The 15472-nt window shown below is 43.6% G+C and overlaps 1 protein-coding gene across 2 annotated transcripts; it reads left to right on the top strand.

Annotated features, from left to right (window-relative positions):
* Positions 1-604: 604 nt before the first annotated feature.
* On the top strand, positions 605-11911 carry LOC137384125 (leucine-rich repeat neuronal protein 1-like). 2 transcript variants are annotated; one of them, XM_068057737.1, is made up of 2 exons: positions 605-677; positions 9503-11911. In XM_068057737.1, exons 1-2 carry the CDS (start codon positions 605-607, stop codon positions 11584-11586), a joined length of 2157 nt encoding a protein of 718 aa, XP_067913838.1. In that variant the 3' UTR covers positions 11587-11911. The 2 variants fall into 2 exon arrangements, with proteins under 2 accessions (XP_067913838.1, XP_067913837.1); XM_068057736.1 differs by lacking the exon at positions 605-677 and having other exon boundaries at positions 9421-11911.
* Positions 11912-15472: the final 3561 nt, after the last annotated feature.

Raw genomic sequence — 15472 nt, 5'->3', positions numbered from 1 at the left:
AATTGGGTATAAAGGCTTGGGGGTGGAGGGTGTACGCTGAGGTAGTAAAAGTCGTTACATAATTCAGCATCTTTCTTTCTTTCAAGAGGCGCTATGTTTGAACAAGTAGCTTACAGAGTCAATGCAAGAAGTAATAGTTTTCTTCCTGCAGAGCACAAAGTCTTCCACAGGGACAGTGTGAAGATTGTCTTTTAAATCAACGCACGCAAACAAGCAAACAAACAGCAGCTTGTCAAATGAGCCTGTGTACAAGATTCCATTTATCTCTGAACAGCCAAGGTTACCCTATTCCTAGCTCCCGAGGTCAAACACATCAGAAAAAAAGACGGGACTCAAAACGAAAAAGTATTTGCATAGGCAATCAGGGCCCCTGAATTCCTTGTGAAGAAACGGTCCCTTAGCGCAAGTCCCAGAGTAGCTGCGGTAATGAAAATATCATGAAATAACTGGTCTGTAATGAGCTGTGCTTTACAGAGCAGCTGTAAATCCAAGTGGCCAGGCACAGCAGGAAGTGCATAGCTATTCTCAATGTATCCTGGCAATTAAAAACTCTGCTCCCAATTCAAATATGTTACCTGCACTGGGAAATGAGATATAATTGAGAATGTTAACCGCATCCTGCCTTGTTTATTTTTCTTCACATCATCTTCCTCTACTCCTGAAGGCACTGACCCTTGGTGGGGTACTGGCCCTCAGATACCCCTCAAGCCACCTTCTGCAAATGTAGGGAGTGTAAGCCAGGATGTTTGGGCCCCTGATCCCATTTAGCCTGACCTGATCCTCATGCAATGTCCACACCTGTGGAGTTTCCAGGAAGAATTACTGAACAATGGTTAGAAGCAGGAATTCTGGCTGATTTTTCCTTCCTGAAGGGATTAAAGACCAATCGCAGTAACTCAAATGCTGAGATCGCCTAACTCAGCACAGTCCGGGAATCAAACTCGTCTCCTGGTCGAGGTCACTCAGTATCAAACCACGTGGTACTTTCACTCAAGCTATCAGAGGAATAAATCTGCTTATACAACCTCAATTCAGCATCCTGTTTGCTTGCATTATGGCTCTGATAATAACTGGGAGGCAGTGAAACATGCATGTACGGGGCTCTCTCACAGGTCCTGACGAACTTAACAGGCTTCCTGGCTGCAAACAACCAAATTGACAATCTGTCTAACTCTCTGGCGGGAAGGCAACCAGGGAGCAAAGCAGAGATATCCAGCATTCAGGTGGTGGGATGGGGAGGAGTCGGACATCTTGGGAGTTGGCCTGTTTTGTGGGTGTCCGATCGTGTGGAGGGAGGCTTGGAGGACCCCAGGAGTGGTGGGGGGGGGGGGGGTGATGGTAAGTGGGGGGTGCGTGGGTGGATAGGAAACACTGCTTTTTCTCCTGGCCCACAAGCAGAGCTGTAAAGGCACCTGCCTGGTGAATCCAGCCCTTCACACCTTCCTTCAAAACTGCTGAGAATACGTTGGCCTCCTGCCTCCTGACCCACCTGTGTTAAAATCAAAATTGAGCGGGTTAGGGTGCTTGTGCCCATTTTAAAAAAATTTAATGGTTGAAATGTGAAACTGGCTATCACAAGAAATAGCTGAGATGAAAAACATAGATGCATTTAAAGGAAAGCTAGATAAGCTCATGAGGGAGAAAGGAATAGAAGGACATGCTGAAAGGATTAGATGAAGAGGGTGGAACAAGACATAATCACCAGCATGGACCAGTTGGGCTGAATGGCCTGTTTCTGTGCTAAATGTTCTGTGTAATTCTATGTAAGGCCAATGCATTGAATGTGTTGTTGAGCCCCAAACCATTTGGAGAAATGAATCATGGTGGTACCATGTGAGCAGCCAGAATTCATAGGATCATTGGAAAAAGGAGCAGGAGTAGGCCATTCAGCCCATCGAGCTTGGTCCACTATTCAAAGATCATGGCTGATCATTTACCTCTATGCCATTTTTCCCCACTATCCCCATATCCCTTCATGTCATTAGTATCCAGATATCTATCGATTTCTGTCTTGAACATGCTCAATGATTGAGCTTCCACAGCCCTCTGGGGTAGAGAATTCCACAGATTCACCACCTTTTGAGTAAAGAAATTCCTCCTCATCTCAGTCTTAAATGGCCTTCCCCTTATTCTGAGACTGTGTCCCCTGGTTCCAGACTCACCAGCCAGAGGAAGCATCTCATCCACATTTACCACTGCCATGCCCTGTATGAAATTTGTAAGTTTCAATGAGATCACCTCTCATTCTTCGAAACTCTAGAGAATACAAGCCCAGTTTCTGCAATCTCTCCTCATAAGACAATCCCGTTAAAGCCTGGCTCGGGTATAAAATTAAAACCCAACTCGGGCCTGACCCGGGCCCAGAGTCCTTTAATTTTTTTAAATGCCCAACCCGACCTGAACCCGACACATGTAGTCAGGTTTGGTCGGGTAGCCAGGCTTTTCTGCAGAGTGTGGAGTCCGGACTGCACGTTTCCCGCCTTGACATCCTGAATGTTCATTTGAAGATTAACTCCCCGGAGCAAGGCAGCACTGTTCACGTCCAGCCCGAACTGACCTGAGCCCAATGCTGGACCCGGAAGAGAGACCCGACCCGACCCGACCCGACCCGACCTGTACCCGACACATGTCGTCGGGTCTGGTCGGGTTTGGGTCAGGTAGCCATGCTTTAAATCCTGCATCCCAGGAATTAGTCTGGTGAACCTCCATTGCACTCCCTCTATTTCAAATATATCCTTCCTTAGTTAAGGGGACCAAAACTGTACACAATACTCTAGGTGCGGTCTCACCAAGGTTCTGTACAATTGCAGCAAGGCATTTTTACTACTGTACTCAAATCCCCTTGCAATGAAGGCCAACATACCATTTGCCTCCTTAATTTCTTGCTGCACCTGCATACTAGCTTTCAGTGACTCATGAACAAAGACACAGGTCTCTTTGGACATCAACACTTCCCAACCTCTCACTATTTAAGAAATAGTCTGCCTTTCTGTTTTTATACCAAAGTGGTTCATTTCACACTTATTCACATTATATTCCATCTGCCATGTTCTTGCCCATTCACTTAGCCTGTCCAAATCCCCTTGAAGCTCCTTGCATCCTCCTCACAACTTACATTCCTTCCTAGTTTTATGTCATCAGCAAGTTTGGAAATATTACAATTGGTCCACATATTCAAATCATTTATATAGATTGTGAACAGCTGCGGCCCAAGCATCGGTCCTTGCAGTACCCCACGAGTAACAGCCTACCATCCTGAGAATGACCCATTTAGTCCTACTCTCTGTTTTCTGTCTGTTAAACAATTATCAATCCATTGCAGTATATTACCCCCAATCCCATGTGCTCTAATTTTGTTTACTAACCTCCTGTGTGGGACTAGGGAACAGTAGCTGTTGCATTGGAACTCTATTATTGGTCCCCAGATGATGGAATACAATCACAGACACATTTTGTGAGTAATGATGTCACAATGAGAATGATGGACAGGTCTTGCCGCCAAATGCAAGATAAGGTGTGCCAAATAAATTTTATCTGAAGGCACCTTTAAGATTTGTAGACATCTAAGCAATTTTGACATCAAAGAACGACGTGCTTTACTGTAGCACATTTCATGACCTCAGGATGTCCCAAAACACTTTACAGCTAATGAAGTACTTTTGAAGTGTAGTCACTGTTGTAATATAGGAAACACAGCAGCCAATTTGTGCACAGCAAGCTCCCAAAAACAGCAGTGTGATAATGACCAAATAGTCTGTTCTTTTAGTGACGTTGATTGAGGGATAAACATTGGCCAGGCCACCAAGGATAACATACGAACTTACGAATTAGGAGCAGGAGTAGGCCACTCAACCCCTCGAGCCTGCTCCGTCATTCAATAATTTCATGGCTGAACTGATGACTCGACATTTCCATCTACCCCTGATAACCTCCCGCCCCCTTGCTTATCACGAATCTATCTACCTCTGCCTTAAAAATATTCAAAGTCTCTGCTTCCACTGCCTTTTGAGGAAGAGAATTCCAAAGTCTCATGACCCTCTGAGAGAAGAAATTTCTCCTCATCTCTGTCTTAAATGGGTGACCCCTTACAGTGACCCCTAGTTCAAGATTCTCCCACAAGGGGAAACATCCTTTCCACATCCACTCCCCTGCTCTTCTTCAAGATAGTATCATGGGATCTTTTAAGTCCACATCAGGGGGCAAATACAGCCTTGGTTTAACGTCTCATCTGAAAGACGACGACTCCAACAGTGCAACACTGCCTCGCTATTGAACTGGTGTGTCAGCCAAGATTTTTGAGCTCAAGTCCTGGAGTGCGACTTAAACCCACAACCTTCTGATCCAGAAGTGAAAGTGCTGAGCCATGACTTACACTATTAACAGTTCAGCAATGAACAAGAAACTCCAGGAGGGTGTGGAAGAATGAGCCTGAGACAAATTGGGTTAGTCTCCTCCTAGCTGGAATGGTATTCATAGGAAGTGACACCGAAATGCCTCCATCAGAAACCCCTGACTAAAATGGAGACTGGCTACTGCAGTTAAACAGCAACCGATCATTTCACTTCTGAGAGCTGGATTCAAATCCAGTCCCGAGCAATGCAATGAAGGTCTCCGCTCTCTGTTGGCTGTAATGAAATACATTTTGGCCAATCTGAAGCCGGTTTCTATTGAATGCGAGCCCACAGTGTAAAGTTGCTGGTTATTTGGCAGTCTCAGTTGAAAGGGCATAAGGATATCTGGTGTGTACTCGAGACTGAAAGCTCCAGCTGAAAAGAGCACCATGAAACACTATCAGTGCATCTGTCTGTATTTGTATTTGTGTGTGCTTGTACAGGGAGTATTTGTGGTAATGGATGCACATGTATCATTCTGAACACAAATAGAACTGTATATTTAAGACTAGAAAGTGGGAGAAGGCACATTGGAGCCTCTACTTTGGGGAGTCGCAGACTGAAAAGATACACAGGTTGTAGCTTCTCGACTGAACACCGAGATTTTCTGCATTTGGTACATTGCATGTCTCATCTCCTCAGGATCATTACTCTGCAGAATCTGTGACTCGCAGCTGACAAGAACATAACTGAATGTGATAGGAAATGAAACCCTTTCAAGATAAAAGGACAGATCCAATAAATACTCTTCTATTTGGATGGTAAAGGAGCAGGTTTGGGTTAATTTTAATGCCTGTCATCCTGGAAACTATGCGATACCGCTCCCCATATTCAGAAACAACCAGCAAGCTCTAATCTCAGACAATGACAAGAATCAGTGGAGTTTAATTGGAAAAAGCAGAACATCCTGCTCCGATCACTCTGACTGTACAGTAATGATCAGGTTTAAGATGGCTGAGTGGGAAAGCCAAAGTAGGACCCCCCTAGCCAGACACTGTGCTTATGTTGCACTAAATGATCACCCCTTTGATAATGGTAAGAATCGTATAATGATACAGCACAGTAGGATGCCATTCAGCCCATTAGTCTGTGCTGGCTCTTTGGTAGAGCTATCCAATTAATCCTACTCTCCTACTCTTTCCCCATAAGTATTTATCCAATTCGCTTTTGAAAGTTACTATTGAATCTGCTCCCACCAACCTTTCAGGCTCCTTTGTTGCAAAAGCTTTCCACTTAATCATCTTAAATATGTTGCACCCTGCTGTCCATTACAGTGCTTGGCTGGGGCTGGGCTTGCGTTCTACCAATTTGAGTAGTTTGTTTTGAGGCATGCACTCGGAAGGGTGGCCCGCGAAGCTACTAGCAGAAAGATCAGAGCACTAATGCTTGTTGTTAACAGTGCAAAAACAGCTTTGCACTTCCACCGGGGGGGTGGGGGCAACATGAGCTGAGCACCAAGGCAGGCGAGAGAGGAAAGTTAATCTAGAATAGTAATGGCCGGGAGGTTCTTCAGGACTGCCCCTTCTTTGACCATGTAACTAGGCCAGAGAAATGTTTACATGCTTATCCACTTCTTCACACAAAGGGTAGTGGAAATTTGAAACTCTCTTCCTCAAAAAGCTTTTCAGGCTGGGGGGGTGGTGGCAATTTAAAATTTCAAATAAGGGCGGCACAGTGGCGCAGTGGTTAGCACCGCAGCCTCACAGCTCCAGAGACCCAGGTTTAATTCTGGGTACTGCCTGTGCGGAGTTTGCAAGTTCTCCCTGTGACCGCGTGGGTTTCGCCGGGTGCTCCGGTTTCCTCCCACCGCCAAAGACTTGATAGGTCAATTGGCCATTATAAATTTCCCCTAGTGTAGGTAGGTGGTAGGGAATGTGGGATTACTGTAGGGTTAGTATAGGGTGGTTCTTGGTCGGCATAGACTCGGTGGGCCGAAGGGCCTGTTTCAGTGCTGTATCTCTAAATAAATAAATAAAATTTTAAAAAATTGATAGGTTTTTGATAGGCAAGGGTATAAAGAGTTACGGAACGAAGATGAAGTTAAGATACAGATCAGCCATGACCTAACTGAATGGTGCAGCAGGCTCAAGGGGCTGAATGACCTACTCCCATTCCCACGTTCCTATCTGTCAATGGGGTTTTACACTGCCCTTACAGTAAAATTATGTGCAATGAATTTCCCAGCATTTTTTTCTGATTGGCGAGGTTCGTAAACAAATGCTTAATGCACTCATATTACCTTCTTCTTTGCAGGTGTTAACCTGTGTCTACATGTTACACACACAGAGGAATGTAGGATGAGAGTGTTAAGCATTTCAGCAATAACTTTGCCAATTGGAAAATATACCCTGATATGTCTAAATATTAGGGTAAGTAATGGCTCTTTATTTAAATTTGTAATGATGGCACGGGGACATTTATTGCCAATACCTAGTTGCCCTGAGCAGTATTTGCTCGAGCCACCTCAAGGCATTAGTAAGGAACCACACAGTATGGATTAGAGTCACGTGAAGGCCAAACTAGACAAAGGGCAGCAGGTTTCCTTCCCTGAAGGATGTTGTTAGTGAGCCAATAATCCCAGGCCCCAAACACTCCTTTCAGGTGAGGCAGCGATTTACTTGTACTTCTTTCAATGTAGTATACTGTATTCGCTGCTCTCAATGTGGTCTCCTCTACATTGGGTAGAGCAAACGCAGACTGGGTGACTGCTTTGCGGAACACCTCCGCTCAGTCTGCAAGCAGGGCCCTGAGCTTCCGGTTGCTTGCCATTTCAACACTCCCCCCTGCTCTCATGCTCACATCTCTATCCTGGGATTGCTGCAGTGTTCCAGTGAACATCAACGCAAGCTCAAGGAACAGCATCTCATTTACCAATTAGGCACACTGCAGCCTGCCGGACTGAACATTGAGTTCAATAATTTCAGAGCATGACGGGCCCCCCCCCCACCCCCGCCCATTTGACTATTATTGTTATTTTTTCTTTTTTACAATTTTTACATTTTTTTTGTACGTTTATTTTATTTCATATTAGTTTGTTCAGTTTATTTACCCATTGTTTTTTTTTCATGTTTGTACTAGCTTCTGTTCAATTTTCAGTCCATTAACACCCTATCTGTACTAATGCTTTGTCTTTCAACACACCATTAACATATTGTTTGCCTTTGCTCCATGACCTTCTGGTCAGCTATTCTGTGACTTTGTTCTATCTGCACCTTCTCCTTTGTTATCTCTTGCCCCACCCCCACTTTACTTGCTTATAACCTTTGACATTTCTAATATTTGCCAGTTCCGAAGAAGGGTCACTGACCTGAAACATTAATTCTGCTTCTCTCTCCACAGATGCTGCCAAACCTCCTGAGTATTTCCAGCATTTCTTGTTTTTATTTCAGATTTCCAGCATCCGCAGTATTTTGCTTTTATATTACTGTTAGTGAGCCAGTCTAGCTTTTAACAACAATCTGGCAACTTTCATGGTCATTTTTATCCTGGTGACAGCCCACAAATCACCACATTTACTGAATCAATTGTTTTTATTATTACTTGTTCATGGAATGTAGGCATTGCTGGCAAGGCCAGCATTTATTTCCCATCCCTAATTGCCCTTGAGAAGTTGGTGGTGAGCTGCCTTCTTGAACCGCTGCAGTCCATCTGTAGGTATACCTCCAATGCTGTTAGAAAGGGAGTTTCAGGACTTTGACCCACCAACAATAAAGAAGCTAAGATATATTTCCAAGTCAGGATGGTTTGTCAGGGAATCTTGCAGGTGGTGGAGTTCCCATATGCCTGCAGCCTTTGTCTTTCTAGATGGTAGAGGTGCTGTCGAAGGAGTCTTATTGAGTTGCAGCAGTGCATCTTGTAGATGGTACACATTGCCACCACTGTGCATTGGGAGTGAATGTTTGTGGATGGGGAGCCGATCAAGCAGCTTGCTTTGTCCTGGATGGTTTTGAGCTTCTTGAGTGTTGTTGGAGCTGCACTCATCCAAGCAAGTGGAGAGTATTCCATCACACTCCTGACTTGTGCCATGTAGATTATAGAAATACTTTGGAGATTCAGGAGGTGAGTTACTTGCCACAGAATTCCCTGCCTCTGACCTGTATTTATGTGGCCTATCCAGTTAAATTTCTGGTCAGTTGTGACCCAAGGATGTTGATGGTGGGGGATTCAGTGATGGTAATGCTGTTGAATGGCAATGTTGAACTCATGACCTCTGGAATGCTTGTCCAGTTTCATGGCCACTATTACAATACCATCCTAAACATTGTCTCTTCTTACCCCAGATACCCTTGTGACGCTGATTTGTGGACAGTTTTATTTTGTTACCACTGGAAACTGAATTGAGTTTACCCAAACTCATTTCATTTAGGGATGTTGAGAGGGAGAGAAGTGAGCTTCATCCCATCAGATTGGATTGATGGATCCAATTGGAGGAGACCTCCTGATAGCACTTCCTTCCTTTGCAGCACCCATACCATTTGTGAGACTCTCTTTGAAATGGTTCTGATGGTCACATCAGCTATATTTTCTGAGCAGACTTAAAATATATAGGTTGTTAATTTACATTTCTTCACAGAATTGCCTCAGTAGCCCCTCTGAGGACTAAGTACCATATTGATTATGTTCACTATTTATTAATCAATCCTTCATTTTATCATATGGATGGCATTTTAGCAAACAGTGCACCTTTTCCAAAAGCAGTTCACTAACAGGAACCATTATTCTGTTTCAGGATCAGTCCTAGAAGGCAATTACCAATCACTTAAGCACAGGCAACCTGCTTTCTTCGAATGCTGAATGAAGCAAAATCGCTATTCACTGCCAGCAATCCCCAACTAATGGAGTGAGATGCCATTTGCCTGTGAAGTGTGGATAAAATACTAGAGCTCAAATAACCTCTTGGTCCTAATTTTATTGCTTACAGCCCACATTAAAATGCCCTCTTGACATTTAAGAACTCTGCATTTGGATATTACTTCACCATATCTACCCCAATATAGCGCTATCTGCGCCTTGAAGGACTCTCAAAGCTTTGATTGCAGCTTAGAATTGGAAAAAAATGTTGCTGAAAGAGTACATGTTTATCAGCTTGGCAGCTGTTACATTAACTCAAGCAATACCTTGGCATGTCAAATGTCCAAATGCGTGTGTTTGTGAAATTAAGCCTTGGTTCACGCCAAGGTCAATGTACAGGGAGGCTCCAACAGTGGACTGCAATGATTTTTTAATGTCTAAAGTTCCCGCGAATTTGCCTGAAGGAACACAGACATTACTATTACAGAGTAACAGAATTGCTAAGATCGAGCCGGATGAGCTGGACCACCTGGTCAACCTGACGGAACTGGACCTGTCCCAAAATAGTTTCTCCAGGATTGAAGACTTCAGCTTGAAGAACATGTCCAATCTCCTGGTTCTCCACTTGGAAGAGAACCAGTTGACTGAATTGTCTGGAGACGGTTTCTCTGCTCTCAACAACCTTCAAGAGCTTTACTTAAACCATAACCAGCTGAACACCATTTCTGCCAGAGCTTTCTTTGGTCTTGAAAACCTACTTCGGCTCCATCTGAACTCCAACAAGTTGAGGACCATTAAAAGTGAGTGGTTTGAGACCATACCCAGCCTGGAGATCCTCATGATTGGAGAGAATGCAGTAGAAATGATCCAGAACATGAACTTTAAGCCTCTCATCAATCTAAGAAGCCTTGTACTGAGTGGAATGAGTCTGAAAGAAATCTCAGATTATGCTCTTGAGGGTCTGGAGAATTTAGAAAGCATTTCTTTTTATGACAATAAATTACCTAAGGTTCCAAAGATGGCACTCCAGAAAGTTCCAGATCTCAAATTTTTGGATTTGAATAAGAATCCAATTCAAAGAATCCAACAGGGTGATTTTACAGATATGTTACACCTTAAAGAGTTGGGCATCAACAATATGGCGGAGTTGATCTCCATTGACAAATTTGCTTTGGACAATCTACCAGAATTGACCAAACTCGAGGTGACCAACAACCCGAAACTTTCCTACATTCACCCCAGTGCATTTCGCCTCATTCCTCAAATGGAAACCCTCATGCTAAACAATAATGCTCTGAGTGCCTTATACAAAAAGACCATCCAGTCCCTTTCCAAACTCCAAGAGATTAGCATTCACAGCAACCCCATTAGATGTGACTGTGTTATTCGCTGGGTGAACACAAACGAAAACCGCATTCGGTTCATCGAGCCACAGTCAACCTTTTGTGTGGACCCTCCAGAGTTTAAAAGACAAAATCTGAGAGATGTCCCCTTCAGAGAGATGACAGATCGATGTCTCCCTCTCATTTCCTCCAAAGCTTTCCCTTCACATCTCGACACGGAAATTGAGGAGTCGCTGTCCCTTCACTGCCGAGCTTTCGCTGAGCCGGACCCTGAGATTTATTGGGTTACACCGTCTGGTGACAAACTTTTGGCCTACACCACATCAGACAAATACAGGGTGCGCTCTGAGGGAACATTGGAGATATTCAATATAACTATGAATGAAGCTGGTCTCTACACCTGTGTGGCCCACAACCTGGTTGGCGCTGACACGAAAAGTGTGACCATCAAAGTGAGTGGATTCTATCCACACAATAAAGAAAACATTCAGCTGTACATCCAGGAAATGGAGGTGCACCACATCCAGCTGTCATGGATAATCACCTCGAACATAATATCTTCAAATGTCACTTGGTCGCGTACAATGAGCAATAGTAGCTTGAATTCTGCCTTTACAGCCCGGATTCCTGCAGGTGTTCACAAGTATAATCTGACTCATCTGGAACCATTTACCGAATATGTGATATGTGTGCATGTGTCGTACATCCGTCTCCACACTGAGATATCCTGCATCAGGATCAGGACCAAAGAGGCCAACTTAGCAACTGGCACCAGTGAGATAAGACTACAGTTTCTAATCGCCTTGACTGCTTGTGTACTGTTTGTGGCAACAAGTGTCTTGTCTCTTCGTGGACTTGTGTCTACGAGACAGAAGGTTGATGTGGAGCATAGCCCTTTGGCGATGTGCATGCAAAAGAATTTGTCTATCTCGCTGCATGGGATATACCCTCCATTCATCAAGCACTGGGAACCCGAAAACAACTTGGGCAAAACAATAGCCGTGCAAGTCCAGTCCACCCCACTGGGTCCCTCTAATGTCAACTGTCGTGAGGCCAACTGAGACAATCTCAATGTGGAAAAGGCAAGGTATAAACACAACCCAAGTCAACAATAGACAGGTCTCCTATCACTGTCCGGTTGAACAGGCAAAATGGATCAAGAAAGAAAATGATCGTGCATATGTCTGCTGAAGTGAAGAAAACAAAGTGAATCCGGATCCCATCGAGTTCTTTTAGACGTAAGAGGGTGACAGTTTTTGTAGCAGTAAACACCCTCCTGGTAGAAAACTCCCTTCTCTGTCCAACTGATGTCAATGTGTTTGTTCTGTACTGGTTATGAACTCTGTTTATAGGAGACATATATAGGAATACGGGAAAGATTAAAACAAAAATGGGATCTTGCTGTTCAGAAATGTATCCAGTTTCTTATGTAAAACGTTTGTGACCATGTTGATAGAAAATCTGCAGCTTTTTTTCGAGCCAGGCCATTGAATGGAAACTCTGAATCAGTTTGCAACAATTTTATACAGGAAGTATGTGCATATTTTTCTAGGTTCAGACAGCGATGTCACACTTTGGTTTGAACTCCCCTCTACTCTTTCCACTCCTCAGAGAGACGGATGATGTGGCCCCTTTGAGCATCGTGAAAGGATTTTGCCATTTACAGGTGATGCTAGTCTTTTCTATCACTGCACCATTTATCGAACTAATTTTCTGTAGGTTTCCTGTACCGCTGACCGTTACTGCGTGAAAATAAACAACGGGCAGAAACACGAAGGACCCATGGAGCATTTCTTTTGATTGCAGTATTTTCTGAATAAACAGCAACAAAAAAAAGTTGCAAGCAAAACTTGTCACAACTTTTTCTTTCGTAAATCATCTTTCCATCATGTCATACAGCACCATCCGGAAAGGATAACTCCCTGGGAATATCCAGTTAATGTGAAGTTACTTATCAACTGGTATAATCAAGCATTTGGACATAATGAGGGCATTTGCTTATTTTTTGGGTGGAAATTTGGGGGCAATTTTAACTTAATTGATGGGATTGGGTGCAATGCTGGTTTTATATCCCACCTGACTTTAGTCTAATAGGAATCACATGGGTTTCCTGCCCAACGAGTTAAGTTAAAATTGCCCCTTTGTTTTGTCCTGCTTTTCCTCCTCATTTTACTGAGGTTGTTGATTCTGACAGAATGCTATTGAATGAGCACCAAGCATTATCCACTATCTCAACTCACTGGGCATTCTTCATGTATAAATGTTGGAATTCACCATCTGTTCCACTTTGGGGGTACCATAGCCAGGCCCATCTGACCATCACACACAACACCTTCCACAAGGGAGATGGGCGGGGGCACAGCTGCCAGTGGTGGGGCGAAGGAAATCGGGGATGCTCTGGAGGCTAGAATTGGTGGAGCACAGATATCTCCAATGGTTGTAGGGTTTGAGGAGTTCCAGAGTTAGGGAGGTCAGGAATAATACTTTTACTAACTAAGCCATGAGGCAGAGAGGACAATGTTTTAACCTTATTCAACACACAAGGTTACTTTGAGAACATTGAATACAATTTGGACAGCCTAAGACTGGGCTGAAATTTTGGAGAAGGTTCAGAGAATCACAACAGAATGGGGGTTAAATTGGGTGACTCACAAAGCTGAACTTGTTATCTTCTTGGGAGAAAAATAATTGAGAAGGAACTTGATCCAGGTCATTAAAATAATGACGGGCATGGACAGCATAGATGCCAGCACATTATTTAATTTAGGCTTTGGTAGTAGAACCAGGGAACATGAATACAAAATTAACAGACTTGAAACCAGACTCGACATTAGATTAAAAGCGAAAAAAAAACCCAGAAAATTCTCAGCAATTCAGGCAGTATCTTCAGAAATCAGGCGAGTTCTTAACATTTCAGGTGTAGACCATTGATCAGAACTGGGAGATATTGCAAAGGAACAGACTGAAAACAGGAAAAGACAGCGGCAAAAAGGAGGAAAAAACACACCCATACCCACACGCACATAGACATACAGCTGCGCACACATATCCACCCACATCCACCACCCCACACCACATTCATACCCTCACGTACACACACCCCACACACACACATACACCCACTGCCATACACACATACCCAGACACACATACACCCACACCCACTCACATACCAACACACACACACACAGATCCACACATACACTCACACACACAGGCACCCACAAACACACAAAAACACATCCACGCACACAAATACAACCACATAAACATCCATACACACACAAACACACCCCTACACATCCACACCTACACACTAACCGAAGCAAAGCCACAAAAACATGCATAAACACACCTGTACACACCCACACATGGACACCCACACCAATACCCACAAACACAATGACACACAAATACTCAAACACTGTACACACACATATGGATACACACACATACACATCCAAACATACACACATGCACAAAATGAAACAATGACACACACAAAATCATACATCCCCACACATGCACATACCCACAGAGCAAAAATAGAATGGCGTGTGAAGTCTTTAAATGGAAAACAGGAGATTATTAAAAGGCAGTGTGATATAGCAGGAGACAATAGGAGCCATAATGGGAGAAATCAAAGAAGTAAAAGAAACAGAAGGGGAGAAATTGGAAAACACCGAAAACTGAGAACATGGAGCACCAGAACAGGTAAGACTGAGGCTCAATCAAAATTGGATATCTGCTGCGAGGCCAACATCAAATTTGGTCCTTCAGGTAGGTCCTGAGGATGTGGTGAGAGTGAGGGGAAGTGGGGGAGGAGATCAGCAAGAGAGATGAACAGGGGCTGGCAATATTCAGGGCAGCTCCTCCTCGTCCCACAAGTTTTTTTTTAAATTGCCTATTTCGGCCTCTTCTAGCCCTGACCCTGTGCCCTGGCGGGAAACTCGCTGCAGCTGCCCGCTCAAGCTGCTGAGCTAAAATTACAGACATAATGTTATGCATATATACGAATGGATCTTCTGGCTTTGGGCAACAATCTTTGCTGTCTGTTGTGTTTGAGCAGGTTAAAATCAGATTCCATCAGTTCCTGATACACCGATGTGTGTAAGTAGCCTGGGCAATTTTAACTACCCTACTGCCCAGTTTCCGCTGATAGGGTTAAAATCGCCCTAATTCTTTCAGAGTCATAGAGTCATTACAGCACAGAAGGAGGCCATTCAGCCCATCGAGTCCGTGGAAAGAGTGCTATTCACATTGTTGTTGGTTACTGTGTTGACAAGACTCTGGATCAGGAGGAATATATGAATTTCCAGAATTTTGCCTGATTACTGTCATGTGGGAATTTCCCAGAACTTAATCTTCTTGAAACTTCCACATTTGATTAGTTGCTTCCTTTAGGAGATTGAATGGCTCAGGAAGAGTCTGTAACATTTGACTTATTAAAGCCTTAATTAATGACCTGCTCCAAGAAAATGCTGCAGCATCCCACTGAGATTCACATGTATATATCTGGGGAGCCTGCTGCACACTTGCAGAGAAGGATTTATCATAATAACGGACAAGAGCTGGGAATATCAGCACAGCACTGACAGTGGGATTCCTTGCCTTAAAAACAAATTGGTTAATGCCTCCGTTAAAGCAGCAGGCAAAATAAAATTCAGACAAAGTTTGTGACCTTCCATTTTGGCTACATTCTATAGTGTGAATTCCTATTGGTGGAAATTGCTATAAATTTGTCAAACACAATTTCCCTTTCGTAAAACCATGTTGACTCTGTCTGATCAGATTATGATGATTTTTCTAAGTGCATTGTTAAGAGTTCCTTAATAATAGATTCCAACATTTTCCTAATGACTGATGTCAGGCTAACTGTCCCGTAGTTCAATTTTTTCCTCTCTCCCTTCTTTCTTGAATAGCGGAGTTACATTTGCTAACTTCCAA

The sequence above is a fragment of the Heterodontus francisci genome, chromosome 25 (genome assembly GCF_036365525.1).
Source record: "Heterodontus francisci isolate sHetFra1 chromosome 25, sHetFra1.hap1, whole genome shotgun sequence".
Lineage (NCBI taxonomy): Eukaryota > Metazoa > Chordata > Chondrichthyes > Heterodontiformes > Heterodontidae > Heterodontus > Heterodontus francisci.
This window is presented reverse-complemented; position numbering and strand designations above follow the sequence as displayed.